The sequence below is a fragment of the Silurus aristotelis genome (assembly GCF_946808225.1).
Source record: "Silurus aristotelis genome assembly, chromosome: 23".
Taxonomy (NCBI): Eukaryota; Metazoa; Chordata; class Actinopteri; order Siluriformes; family Siluridae; genus Silurus; species Silurus aristotelis.
The window spans coordinates 4,122,267-4,136,702 of NC_139596.1; the positions used below are offsets into that span (position 1 = coordinate 4,122,267).

Genomic DNA, 14,436 nt, shown 5'->3' on the forward strand with positions numbered 1-14,436 from the left:
CTACCACACATTACCCATTTGTATGTCACTTTATACCGGTTGGTCTATTTGTGAAGCTTCGTAACATTCAACTGCAGACCAACAGTTTCATTAAAGGTCCACCAGTTTTCTACTGGATTTCTGATGTATATTTTTACACCTCCCACTATTGCAGAAGGCTTTCTTTCCAGGAGATTCCACACATCCTTTAACACATTTAGAAGATCCCTAAAGGGTCGCCATCGCTGGATTTTTATACAGAAAAAAACTTTCCTACAATCTTTTTCCAGACACTGACTACGTTCGGCCGTTGCTCGGGCCCATGGCCACCATGCTGCAGAGTCTGCAGGAGTGCAGTCAGCTAGAACTGGCCCTAAAGCTGCTACAGGAGTCATACGGCAGCATTTTAAAGCACTTCGTCTCCAACAACATGGACCTCAGTTTGAGCATGAAGGTGAGACCTTGCAACATTCGCATTGCGATTCATCAGAATAGTAACGAGACCGTAGTCTGAACTTTGAGTCCTTATAAATCAGCGTTTAGTCATAATAACCGTTTTCTTTCCCTCAGCTTCATCCCAACAGTCGGTTAGTCCGAGATAAGCAGACTCTGGAGGCGATCGAAAAGACTGCATTGTCTTCTATCAACATGGTTGTGGTGTCTTTGTTGCATAAGGTGAGCATCCCGCTGCTGTGAAATATAGATCTGAATTGTGAAAGCTTATAATAGCATACATAATTGATGTAATGGTATACATCAAATTCAAACAGTATAAAATATTTTGTTAGTGAAAAAAATATTCCTTCAGTAAACAATTTCTTGTAAATGATAACCTTTTTTTATTATTAAGATTTGACTGGATTTTTTTTTATGTATTATATGTTTTTTAGGTGTTGAACTGGCGGGTGGTCGACTGTGACTTGGCCATTGGTTTTTGCACGGTTTTGGGCAAATCGGACGTTCTGGACATTCTGTGGAAAATAATCACCAATGCTTGGCAAAATTATGACAAGATCATGGTACGATATTTCACCCTTTAACCAATACACTTTATACTGCACCAGGGTTTGGACCTGCGATCTGTTATGGGTTTGTTGACTGGAAATGGGACTGGATATTATCCATATTTTCAACAGGATGCATTAAAAGTAAATAGGTTTTGTGTAGAGGTCCACCGATTCATCAGTTTTGCTACCAGCTATTGTCAAAATTCCTTACTGATAGTTTTTCCGGGTTGCGTTATACAGTACAATAGCAGCCTCTAAAGACGAATCCCTGACACTGTTGTATGTACTGTTTATTTGAATTTTTTGTGAAGTTTTTTATTAATTTAGAGCGCTACTTCTTGTTTCAGTTCGAATGCATGACTTATTTTTTTTATTATTGTTTGTTTTTTATCCAGTATTCATTTAAAATAATATTATATAAGATAATCGGCAAGTACGATCCAACCATTATAAATCCACTATCCATCGACCTCTAGTTATGGATTTGGAATTGTACATACTGGACAAAATGTGAAACCTTTTTTTTCTAGTTTGATATTTTAATTGTCCTCCTTCAGGCTGTGGCGATGGTTGGAGCCCATTTATGCTCACTTTATAATGACCAGCAGGAGAAGAAGAACTTCCTGTCTGTCATCACAGATGCAGAGTGGGGTATTAAGCTTGGAAAATTTGGAGTGAGTCTTTTTTTTTTTTTTTTTTTTTTTTTTTTTTTTTAAAGTAATAAGTAGTTTAATAGCTTAGCCAAAAAAGAAAATATGTCCATGAACTACTGTGTTCTTTCCCCAGATTTCCATTCAGTCAGTGTTTAGACAGTGTTCAGAGAGCAAGCGGAATCTGATTCCTGTACTTGTCAAGAACAGAAACATGACCCCTGAGATCTTAAAAAATTACTGCAGGTGAGTTACTCAACATGTTCACACACAAACAGTACTGCCAGAGATGTCTCATACAATCCAGAAGGAGATACAGAGCTTTCTTTGTTTTAGTTTGAAATTATCCCAAACTTCGGATCTTTCTGCCGTTTACTTTGGCTGAATCTTCTGCTCGCCTCTCGCTGTTTTCTCCCCACTCCTCCATTTTTCCATTACGACTTCATTTCTCGCAATTCCGACTTTATTTCTCTTAAACATCCAACATTTCTGGTGCATCCACCGGTAACCATGTTGTCGACCAGAGGTTTGAATCTGTTGGAGTTCTCTCCAGGGATCGGAGGCTTAGTTTGATAATGTTCTTCATGTTCTGCAGAACCTATGGGCTGGACAGTGACTCTGCGCTTAACCTCTACATCACCACACTGCTGCTGCAGGAGAAAGCAGATCATAAGCAGTGTAAAGTGGGAGCAGAGGATTCAGTACTGGCCGAAGGGGACGAACACGCAGAAGTAGGGCATGAAGATGTTCTGGAACATGTCCTACGCATTGTTCCTCAACTGAGCTCCACTGCAGACCTGGTTATCAGTCTGCACACTGCACTCACCAAGGTCAGACTCACACAGCTAAAGAAATCTAGATTAACCTGATTAATGTGATGATGAGGTGCTCAATAGTTTTTGTGGGTTTGCTACAGCTGAGTCCATACAACTACGAGCGAATTGAGAGGGTCCTCAAGACCATACAGTCTGCAGAGGAGAGCACCACTGTTTTACCACTCAACCAGGTACGACACGTTTGTTTATTTATACCCCAGTGAATGAAAACTAAAAATAACCTAAATGTTATTAAGTGATAACATGTTTGAAACACTGAATATGAAGACTCTTGAGGAGCAGTTAACTTTCATTCCAAATGCAAATCTTCCAGTGTGTTCCAACTTCTTGATTATTCGCTACAGTGAAAGATACATCATGCAGATGCTTTGGGACACATCATCAGACGTGATGTATCCTGGAGCCATTGGGTGTTTCGCGTCTTTCAGACACCCTGGTCCAGGCGACCCAGCCGGGGACCCCGGCCTGTGTACCAGTAGCGATTGCCCACGGTTCTGCCCTCGTAAATCAACTCTGCGGCTTCAGTTGCCGTTCTCTCCTTCCTCTTTGCGTCCCCAGTGATGCCTAGTAGCATAAGTAACTTGCACCTCTAACTGCCAGTCATTAGCAGTAGTGAGGAGACCAGACTTTGCTCTCAGTTGTGGTGGCCCTTGTTGGCATTAATGGCTATGGCTAAGCTCTAAGCAACTGTCTTAAGCACTTTGTCGTAGCACAAAAGCGTCTCCAAGGGCTTTTGGGCAGCTGCTAAGGAGATATTCTAGGGATTCCCTTCCTGAACAAAAGGGACAGGAAGGTGTCTCACTATTGCCCCAGACGTGGAAATTTGCAGGACTTGGTTATACATCATAGACGGTTTGGACTAAGAATCTGATACAATGGAAATCTGCTCTCCAAATAGCAGCCCAGGTGATCTTACATTGTCGAACACTGAACCATCTTCTCCAAACTCCTTGCTCTCCCATTCCCATCATCTTACCACTCTTACTACTTCTTACTACTCGTACTACTTCCACCCCTGCCCGCACTTCCTCCTGAACAAGATGTTGACGTTTTTTACCTTTTGCTTTGTCAATTCTCACAACGCCCTGTTGCTATGGGCCCCACCAGTGCCCTGTGCCTCAACCGTGACTCAGCAACTTCCAGCAATTTCTCTGCTACCTTTGGATCCCTAGACTTTCTGTATGCCATACTTCCCTTGTTCTTGACACCATGTTGCAGAGTTGCAGATTATCCATGGTGCCCTATAAAGCAGCACTGCTCAGGCTTTGCGGTAAACCAGGACACCTTCACAGATAGCTGCTGATATCTTTCTCTCCAGGACCCTGATCATTGTAATAGGCACTTCATACACTAGCAAAGGCCACACGATCCAGGGCAGGATACTATGCAGGTAAATCCAGGCCTTAGACTTCCTTGGAAGACCTGACCTACACATTTGGACACATCTGCAATTCAGTGTTTTTGTTTTCAACATTGTATTAAAATTGGCACACTTTAAACGTTCCCTCAGTCAACCTCTTGATATCGTCCTTTGGAATAGTTTCCCAACAAACTTGATTAGAGGTGTTAAGTACTTGTTGGCTGTGTTTATTTGGCTACATCTGTACAGATGATGGGATTGCTCCAGCACCTGAAGTCCCACAAGCGTACGTCTCCTCCCACTGATGTCGAGAGCACGTACCTTCTGGAGAACTCGATGGAGTCGACTCCTCTGGCCAACACTCGCTTGCCGTTCCACCTTCTTCTCCAGACCAACCTCTATTTCTGGAAGATTATTTGTGAGTATCATTGTGAGGTCTTCGAAATGAACTCCATGTACATTCAATTTAAAATAAAGCTCTTAAATTATCAATCTGCTTATTTGGTTAATTGATTATTGAACTGTAGCCTATTGACGTTTTTTTACTTCGCATTGTAATTGTTTGGTGTGTGTGTGTGTTTCAGCACCTGAACTGAATGAGGAGACATTACCCACGATACTGCTCATATCCAAACTTATGAAGGTAAAACACATTGCCCCCAAAATTCTCTCACACTACACCATTGTATGAATGTACAGGTGTGAAATATACAAACACATTTAATGTGACAACACTTTCTTTTTTTTTTTTTTTTTTTTTTTTTTTATTGCCACAAATTAAATTGATTAAATACAATGAAATAAATTGAAACCTTAAGTTAGTTTACATTAGCTAGACACTAAAAAGTATTTTTTGTAACGCTTCTGGCATTGTGTATATTTCCAACTTTAATAAAAATTTTTTAAAAAGTACAAATTTTAACAATGGAGGATTTCATTCAATACTCATGTGCACTGAACCGAAATCCCTGAACTGAAACTTTTCGGTATGAACACGTATCGTTTCACCCGTAATATACAGTGGTGTGAAAAAGTGTTTGCCCCCTTCCTGATTTCTTAATTTTTTATCACACTTTAATGTTTCAGATCATCAAACTAATTCAAATATTAGTTAAAGATAACACAAGTGAACACAACATGCAGTTTTTAAATGATTTTTTTTTATTATTGAGGGAAAACAAAATCTAAAACCTCTTGGCCCTTTGTGAAAAAGTGTTTGCCCCCCTGGTGAAACTGTGGTTTATCACAACTGAGTTTAATTTCTGTTCACAATCAAGAAATCTCTTAAATAGGATCTGCCTGACAAAGTGAAGTAGAGCAAATGATCCTCAAAAGCTAGATACTAGATCACTGTATATATTAATATGCGAATTGTCAGTCAGTAGGGTCTAACAGTGGTAAGATGCTGAGAAAAGGGGTCCAAATTCAGTCAGAGTTTGTGGGGGTTTTGCCTAAAAGAATATTAGGAGTACAATCAGACACCTGCTCATTAATCCAGTGTTTTCTTTCTGGGCGGTTTTCCTATTTCCAGTGTTTAAATATACACTTTTTTTTTTGCCAACAAAATAAAATCTTTTTCATAAGGAGTCATATGAAGTGAGCAAACATCACCCAGTATCCAAACTTTAGGGTCAATACGATTCTTCAGTATGATTATTGCTATTACATACTTCCAAAAAAGCTTCTATGGTTGGACTACTCCAAAACATGTGAGGAAGAGTCCCAGTAGACTTGACACATGGCAGAGTAAATGAGTTTAATCTCTACGGGGAATATTGTGTAAAATGTTCCGTTGAATTTGTCTGCGTTTGGTGGATTCCATGATTCTCCAATCTTCCCATTTTTCCTGCAGGTTAACCTGGATAAGCTTTACATTCTGACCGTGAACCACGTTTTTAAGAACAAGCTGATGCCTTTGCTGCTTGACCAGACGAAGCGCTCGCAGGCTCACGGCCCCAGCAGAGACACCAACGCCGTGATCCAGAACATATTCAGACACACAGTCTGCATTCAGAACCTGGAACTGGCTGCAGCCACCGTGCACAAAATTGCTCAGGATGTTTCTGCAGGTCGGTCCGAATCATTTCAGCTCAGGCCTTAAACTGGTGATGTAACACGATTGGCCGGAGGGATTTCTTTGTACATTGACTTCGGTGGACAGATTTGTAGCCCAGCTGCCTCTGGAAAGTTGAAATTCCTGTCAGGGTTTTTTTTTTTTTTTTATTATTATTAGCTCAAGAAAAGAAAAACCTCACCTACTGTTGATTTCCCAAATTTGGTACTTAGTTTCTTAATGCGCTTTTTAGTGCTATACCCTAGCTGTAGTAAAAATGTTCTTTATTTTAGCTAGCATTTAGTGTGTGTGTGTGTGTGTGTGTGTGTGTGTGTGTGTCTGTGTGTGTTTTGCTTCTTACAGGTTCAGAGAAAACCATGTTTCTGAAATTCAGCTTGGACCTTGTACACAAATTGCTGAAGTCTGACACTCTACAGGTTGGTTACCATATAAATAGGATGGTTTAAAAGTTAAAACTCTAATTTGTTGCTGATGAATCCTTAGTTGTATCTATAAATTAAATGTTTGTCTTGACCGTTATGAATACTGGTGTGCCTTAGATTTTTAATATAACTGTGTCCCATAGGTGCTGTTTTTTTCTGTTCTGTGTGTGTGTAGGTATGCAATTATCTATTTTGATCCCATCTCTGTTTCTGTGCATCCCCCCCCAATTACATGTGTGTTTGTTTAGGAGGAGCTACGGACGAGGGGGGAGATGTTCACCTCGAAGCTGCAGCTGCAGTTCCAGCGCTCAGCCACAGAGAATGCGCTCATGACTTTCCAGCTGGACTGCCCCGAGCTACTGAAGCTCACAGGACTTCCCGGTCGTCTCATCGTGGCCCTGTTTGAGCACAGCTCAGTGGTGGAGCGCATGAAGAGTCCTGCTGGAAAGACCTACCCTGGTGAGATCAAATCTCAGCGTGCAAACCCGCAGAACCAGTAATTAATACCTCAGCATCAATACTTATGCAATCTCAATGGTGTTATTTGTGCTACACTACGGTGTGGAGTTTCTTCTTTAAAGCTGGGACCGAATTTACTCTTCACATTTACTCCTGTTTGACCAGACATCCACGCAGTTGCTGCAGAGATCGCGTCCATTAACTGCGTTGACCTTCTCAAGATCCGTAACATCCTTCTAGAGAAGTGGCTTTGCAAAACAGGGCAGACGAATGGCAAGGTGAGGGACTTTTTCAGACGTGTTCAGGAGCTTTAATTCTGTGCGTTCCCCTGATTAATAACAGTCTTTACGTCATTACAGGACGTCCAGTACCAGGACTCTGTGACTGATCTAAATGATGATCCTGATCTGATGAGGTGAATGAAATGCTCCTTCAATATTCTTCACGTCCCTCAAATACAGGCTTCTGAATATGAGACAAAGGGTTTTTCTCCACGTATTCCATGTTTTCTTTGTTTCACAGAGTGGTGTATTTGCTGCAGATGCATCCTATGGATATGAGGGCTCGTCTGCTCAGTCCCATCCTGAGTGCAGAGACATGGGTAATCGTTTGTCTGTAGCTTCTGCGTATCACTTCAGGAGCATTAGTATAATCTAAAACGCTTTTTTTTTTTTTTTTTCAGTTTTCAGCAGTTGTGTAGCCTTTTACTGATGCTGGTTAAAGTCAAACATTTAGTTTTCAGCCTGTTAGTGGTATTGGGATGGAAAAATTATTACATCAGAATAAATGCCGTTGTCTTTCTTTCTTTCTTTTTTTGTTCTTCAGCTGTTGGGAGGATCGGGTCTCAGACTGACCTTTGAGCACCGCAGTCGTGCTCTGCTCTGCCTCATTCACATCGCCGACTCCGAGACATTAGAGGCTCTGTCTCACACCCCTAGAGATAAAGTCAAGTAAGTGACTAAAGTTTTTTGCTTTATCTCTCATCATATATCATTTTGCAGTGAAAACATTATGAGTTGCTCTCCATCATGAGGGCTTTTAGTTTCGGACTGTAATTAATATAAACCGTCTGCTGCAATTGCCACAAAGAGGTTCACACTCTGGTGTCCATTAATGAATAATAACCTTGAAAATGATGGGAGTATAATGAAAAGATGTATTTGAGTCTGGTTCTTCTCTTCCTCGCGTCGTGTCGGGGTGTTTTTCCCTCACCGCTGTCACGAATAGAGAAGTGAAGCTGCTCTGTGTCATCGGCTGAACGGAATTTAATTGTTTTCGTTGTGTAAACCAAATAGTTACATTTCGAGAATTGTCTATATTTGCTTTTGCAATTTTGAATGGCTCAAGAGCTTTTATTAGAATTTTATTACAGATTTATAATTTTTTTCCTCACAGGTATTACCTGAAATGCTACATGTACCTCTCTCAGCTGGAGGCACTCAACATTCCCTACAATCTGGAGCGGTTTCTCAGTAGTCCAAAAGAGGGAATGATTAAGGGCTTATGGAAGAACCACAGCAACGAACCTCAGGTAGCAGAGACGCCTCATTTCTATTTTCATTTTTTTCCTCTGTTGTCTCTTAACACTGGATATAATACTCTGTTTGCTAAGGTTTTTTTGTTTTGTTGTAACTCTATGCTTGTGTGTGTGTGTGTGTGTGTGTGTGTGTGTGTGTGTGTGTGTGTGTGTGTGTGTGTGTGTAGGCTGTTCGTCTAGTAGCAGATTTGTGTTTGGAGTACGAGGTGTACGACACACAGCTGTGGAGCGGCGTGCTGCAGAAACTGCTGGCGTTTAACATGGTAATGCACAGTTCATTTCTCCAAACGTTCAGCTGAAAGACTTCCGCTGTGCCTCTTGTAAAACTTGCCAAAGATGTTCTTCTATGTTGGGGATTTCGTTTTTGTGATCCCGTTCATCCCAGTGCAGTTCACCAGGATTCAGGTGCGGCGACTGTGCAGGCCGTTCCATGACAGATATCAACACTGTTTTCTCTTTAAATCACGCTTACAGAACTCGGACGTTTGCGTCGGCTCATCGTCTTGAGGTTGCAATGAGCCTCAGTCCAGACGGAATGGCAGCCATGTTGGTTCAGAATTATATGTTTTCATGTTCTCCAAATATAAACAGAAACTTGTGAAGTAGAACCTAACGTATTTATAAAATAATAAATAAAAAACACTGTTACTGTCTAAGGTGACAATGTGTTGGAAATGGATCCTGTTAAATCACCTGGATTTGTTGCATAGAAACAAAAAGAACATGCACGTGACTCTCAAGAGTGATATTTCCCTCTTTAAATGAAATTTGTAATATATTACACTTCACGGAGATAAAAAGCTCAAAGAAAAGCATTTTTGTTTCCTTTTTTTGGTCTTTTCATGTCCGAGACAATTGAATCTGTTCACATGCATAGCCAGCAGTAACGTCAGCACGATTAGCCTCCTACAAGCCCAGACACCTAAACAGTGTATTAACTGCTTCTGTTCTTCCCCCTGAAGGACTTAAAACCGCATTATGCAAGAGGATTCAAATGATGTTTCAATCCTATAAACTGTGGTATGATTTGCCCCCTGTTTAGATCAGCTACTTGCAGAAGATTCTGGAAACTCTTCGTGCCGTGCCCAGCCTTTTAGAGGTAATCCTTTATTCCTGTAACCACACAAATATCACATTGTCTTTGGGGTGCGTGTTCATTTATTCACTAAGTTTATATTATAATGTAGTATTTATTATAATTAATCATTTTTTATTTGGTGCTGAATAGTAAACTAGAAAACACAAAGGTCTCGTCTTGTGCAGCGACCAGAAAAAGAAAACGAATGAGTGTTTTATTCGTTTACGCTGTTCAGTCGTAACATATTAAACCCACCTGCGTAACACTGTGTAGGTCCAACATGTGCCACCAGAACCATTTTGTATTTAAACACATCGGGACTCATGCCAGACTCACTCTTTATTTTTCCCTAGTAGAATATGAAGAGAAATTGCTAACGCATTTATCTAAACATTGGCCAGCGATAATTTTCTCCTTATTTATTTCTTTTACTTCTTCGAAAAAAACCTCAGAAACTAGAAAATGATGACGACTGCCTAGTCCTCCTCTTCACATTTTATATTTTCTGTACATTTATAAAAATGTTGTCTTTTTTTATGCACATCAGCGCCCCCTAGCTAGCTAACTCGCTTGCCACTAGCAGTTTAATCGATTTTCATGCAAATTAAGCATTGGACTATTATTATATCGTAGTATTATTATCTTATATAATCTTTTTAGCTGTAAACTGCAGTCAATTGTTCAAAAAAAATTAAAATGTTGAATTAAATTTTTTTTTTTTTGACAGCTCCCAAATTTCTCCAGAACCTGGCGCAGCGTGATTCTGTCCCCTTTTATCACGGGTAAATGATTGAATTTCTGTATGACTTGCTTGTATCTAAATGTGTGTGTGTGTGTGTGTGTGTGTGTGTGTGTGTGTGTGTGTGTGTGTGTGACAGAGAGCTAAATGTTTCATCTCGTTGTATTTCGCAGCATCTCTTCCTTTGAGTCCAGTTCAACAAGCCACGTTCTATAAGACGTTTGTTCTTCTACTAAAGTAGGTCTTTTTTCCGTAAGATTCGACTAAGCGATGTTTGCGTTTCATTCTGATTTTATAGGTTTTATTGGATTTCAACGGCAATTCTTTAGCAGATTCTCTCCACATGCCGTCAAGCTTTAATGGTGTTTTGCCTGTGTTTTGTGATCAGATGTCCGTTCCTGTTGAATCTGGATCTCGTCGGCATCGCCAAGCGCTTTGCCCAGTTCAACTTGGTGGCCTTCTCGCTCGGCACGCTCTTACTCATCCCCTGCTCCAGAAAGAGGGAACAGCAAATCCAGGTGAGCTCGTCATGGGCCACCAAAAGGGTTTTCGGGTTTACAATCAATATTCCAAAGGCTGTATGGGAGCTGGTAATACATTTGCCTTATATATCTAACACTGAATAGGGTTGTGCATCAAGAATTAGGCGATACGATGCCTATATTGTGGAATACTGTACACAAGGTGATGTATTGGGGCATTTTTTATTTTAGGAATAGGATCTAATTTCTAGGAAATAAGTTATTAGGGACACACCACCATATGGAAACTGTATTTAAAAAAAAAAAAGTATTCAACCAGAACATAGTGGGATCCACACTTGCATTAATTACATCTACAACGACACTGCTAACCCTGTGCCAACCTTACCAGTATCACACTTCACTGGCATCATTGCAATACAAAATTAGTATCATCATACTTAACATTTTTTAAACATATTTTCACATATTGGTTAAAAAAAAAAAATTCCCTAATATAACGTGATGATTGTATTTTATTATGAGTATTAGCGTTAGTATTAGGCTAGTAGTACAAGCATGATGTGAGCGCCATCTAGTGTTTTACAGCTAAAAGCTTTAATCCTAGAGTAAGACAAAGACTGGTTATATGTGTGCACACTGAATGCTCAATTCTCATTGGTCAGTAGGAGTCGCTTAGTTTTGCGCAACAGACTCGTTTTCAAAACGCTTCTTTTTCCTCAATCAACTTTAACACAACTGAGGAGGTTTTATGATTTTTTTTTTTTTTTTTTTTATTACATTCCCAATCAGACTCTACTGTTGTCCTGTAATCCGACGACCATCCTGGATCAGCTGGTGGAGAATATGGGCACGGGAGAACTCGCAGGCTTTCCTTCTCAGGTTCAGCTGCCTTTCCTTGCATGTGTGTGTGTGTGTGTGTGTGTGTGTGTGTGTGTGTGTGTGTGTGTGTGTGTGTGTGTGTGTGTGGTGTGGGTGTCTTTGGATGGGTAGGTGTGGGGTGTAGGTGGTGAGTAGGCAGGTGGACGTGTGTGGTGGGTAAGTGGACTGGGTCTGGGTGTGAGGGAGGTGTATATAGGCGTTAGGTGGGCACATGTATTGTAGAGGGTTATAGTGTGGGGGGGGTTATGTGGGTGTGTGGGAGGGTAGGTTGGTGGGTTTGTATGGGTGATTTATGAGCATTTTGTCGTTGTTTTGCAGATCAGGGACACTGTGCTGACGTTCCTCTTCAAAAGTGGACGCTACCAGAGCCTGATAACGAGCGAGCACTTTCGACCGCTCCTGAAGCACTTGGTGTTAAAGGCTCAGCGTGATCAGATGGAAGAGATGATCAACTACCTGAACAATCACAACAGGCGAGTTGCTCCTAAATATCACTGCTTTCACAGGTGTTTTAGTGAAATTTTGAACCAGCCTGTGTAAATGATGGCAAATTAAAAATGATGAATCACACTGCTTTGTGTGTGTGTGTGTGTATATATATGTATATATGTGTTGGTCCTCTTTAGCTGCTAAAGCAGTCCTGATCCATCCATCAATCATTAACAGCATTAACTTCTTCAGCAGTTTGAGCTGCAGGAGCTCGTCTGTTGAATTGGACCACACGGACCAGACTTTGCTCCCCACATGCATTAATGATCCTCCACCCATGACCCTGTCCATCACTGTAACTTCCTTTGAGCACTTTTGATAGATACTGACCACTGCAGACGGGGAACATCCCACAAGAGCTGCAGGTTTGGAAATGACGCAGTCATGTAGACGTCACAATTTGTCAAAAAATCCTTACGCTCACCCATTTTTCCTGCTTCTAACACGTCAAGTTTGAAAACAAAATGTTCACTTGCTGCCTAATAAATAAATCCACCCACTAACAGGATGAAGAGATAATTAGTGATCTTTACTTCACCACTCAGAATGTTTAATGTTATGCCTGATCGGGGTGTGTGTGTGTGTGTGTGTGTATATATATATATATATGGCTTTCAAAAGCTTTAATCCTCCTGGCCATGGAATTCACCAGAGCTGCACAGGTTGTTGCTGGGATCCTCTTCTACTCCTCCATAATGACATCCCAGAGCTGCTGGATGTTAGATGCGTGGTGCTTCTCCACCTTCCACTCTAGGTTGCCCCACAGGTGCTCAATAGGTTTTAGGTCTGGAGACATACTTGGTCACTGCATCACCTTCAGCTTCCTCAGAAAGGCAGTTGTGATCTTGGCGTTGTTATTATGTTGCAAAACCACCGTTCGGCCCAGTTTTCTGTAGGGAGGGCATCATGTTCTGCTTCAGAATGTCAGAGTTCATGTTGGAATCCGTGGTACCACAGGACTTATGCAGCCCCGGACCATAATGCTACCACCACCATGCTTGAGTGTAGGCAATATATAATTTTCTTGGTCCTGTTTACCAGTGTGTCACCACGCATGCTGGACACCATCTGAGCCAAACTAGTTTATCTTAGCTTTAGAAGAAGCTTCTTTCTGGGACGGCGGCCATGTAAACCGACTTGTTACTTGGTGTACGGTCTGAGCACTGACAAGCGGATCTTTCACTTCTGCAACCTCTAAAGCGACGCTGCAGCACTCGTGCGCCTGTTTTTTGAAGCAGCGTTTGCACCTGACGCACAGCACAAGGACTCAGCTTCTTTGATGGACCCTTGTGATTTGTTTCGATTGGAAACCCATCTTGGAAAACCTCTTTATGACCCTGACCACTGTACTGTACCTCAGTTTCAGGGTTTTAATTGGACTCAAAGCACCAACTGCTTTAATACAAGATACACAAATTTGTATGGTCGTGTCAAGCAGATAAAAACATGAACATGTGGCTTTGCACGGTGACACGACGTACAGCTGTTATCACTGAGGGTGTACTTACTTTTGTTGCAAGTTATTTAGACAATAATGGCTGTATGTTGAGTTATTTTTTAGAGGTCAGTCAATCTGTACTGCTATACAAACTGCACATTTATACTCTAAAATATATCTAAGTTTTATTTCTATAGTATTGTCCCTTAAGAACATTCTAAAATGGTTGTTGGTTAATTTCCTTTTGTGTGTTTTTCTGGCTCATCACTTCTCGTGTAATAGGAAGGAAGAAGCCATTAGTCTCGCTCAGGAATACGTGAGGTGCAGCGAGCTGAAAGGTGGCGAAAGGGGAGCAGAAAATCCTGCTGGTTCTGACCCCATTAAGGTAATTAAAATCTTCCTTAACCCTGGTTTAATGAGGAAATCTAACACTAGGAACATGTTCGGATGTGTGTTAGTCTGGTTTTAATAAATTCATGAGCTATGAGCCTCATTTGAATATGTGAAGAAAAGTATTTTTTTTTCTTTTCTTCAATTTCAGGAATTTTTGGCGCAAACAATGGACTCTCGAGGTTGACACCAGTCAATGTAACTTTATCCAAAATCAAATCCAAATAACATATTTGCACTTTTTTTATATATATACATTGTTAAATAAACGTATGTTGGTCTGATGCTGTCTGTATTGTATTCGCACCTCAGTATAAATATGACTGAAGAGTCCACATTCATATCTTTTCCGCTTCCCTCTGTCCCATAAACATCACCGAAATATTAATATAAAAAAAAAAAACTTTTTCACATAAACAACAGATTAATGTAAGAAAACAGCAAACAAGACGAGATGATTTCAAAACTTCCTGGAATCTCTGGACACATTTTATCTTGTATAAAATTTTGTGTTATTGTTTTTTCATGTCTGGTTATTTAACAGGAAAGTCTTCATTTCATTCTTCTACTCATCCAAAGAATCATCAGATAACTTTAAGCTCTGCATACATAGC

General features: G+C 40.6%; 1 protein-coding gene across 2 annotated transcripts in view; it reads left to right on the plus strand.

Moving 5' to 3' along the window:
* The window catches only part of kntc1 (kinetochore associated 1), a 32,342-nt gene extending 18,236 nt beyond the window's left edge, over positions 1 to 14,106 (plus strand). For both annotated transcript variants that reach the window (XM_083526309.1, XM_083526308.1), the window contains exons 36-61: positions 270 to 433; positions 550 to 654; positions 870 to 998; positions 1,544 to 1,660; positions 1,773 to 1,882; positions 2,232 to 2,466; positions 2,553 to 2,642; positions 4,082 to 4,250; positions 4,417 to 4,475; positions 5,685 to 5,901; positions 6,249 to 6,322; positions 6,577 to 6,787; positions 6,953 to 7,065; positions 7,147 to 7,202; positions 7,310 to 7,388; positions 7,613 to 7,737; positions 8,183 to 8,318; positions 8,492 to 8,587; positions 9,367 to 9,423; positions 10,130 to 10,184; positions 10,315 to 10,378; positions 10,530 to 10,659; positions 11,416 to 11,505; positions 11,824 to 11,982; positions 13,719 to 13,817; positions 13,974 to 14,106. In XM_083526309.1, the coding sequence (XP_083382435.1) occupies positions 270 to 433; positions 550 to 654; positions 870 to 998; positions 1,544 to 1,660; positions 1,773 to 1,882; positions 2,232 to 2,466; positions 2,553 to 2,642; positions 4,082 to 4,250; positions 4,417 to 4,475; positions 5,685 to 5,901; positions 6,249 to 6,322; positions 6,577 to 6,787; positions 6,953 to 7,065; positions 7,147 to 7,202; positions 7,310 to 7,388; positions 7,613 to 7,737; positions 8,183 to 8,318; positions 8,492 to 8,587; positions 9,367 to 9,423; positions 10,130 to 10,184; positions 10,315 to 10,378; positions 10,530 to 10,659; positions 11,416 to 11,505; positions 11,824 to 11,982; positions 13,719 to 13,817; positions 13,974 to 14,009 (2,975 nt within the window). In that variant the 3' untranslated portion in view covers positions 14,010 to 14,106. The remainder of the gene's footprint in view (positions 1 to 269; positions 434 to 549; positions 655 to 869; positions 999 to 1,543; positions 1,661 to 1,772; positions 1,883 to 2,231; positions 2,467 to 2,552; positions 2,643 to 4,081; positions 4,251 to 4,416; positions 4,476 to 5,684; positions 5,902 to 6,248; positions 6,323 to 6,576; positions 6,788 to 6,952; positions 7,066 to 7,146; positions 7,203 to 7,309; positions 7,389 to 7,612; positions 7,738 to 8,182; positions 8,319 to 8,491; positions 8,588 to 9,366; positions 9,424 to 10,129; positions 10,185 to 10,314; positions 10,379 to 10,529; positions 10,660 to 11,415; positions 11,506 to 11,823; positions 11,983 to 13,718; positions 13,818 to 13,973) is intronic.
* The last annotated feature ends 330 nt before the right edge of the window (positions 14,107 to 14,436 follow it).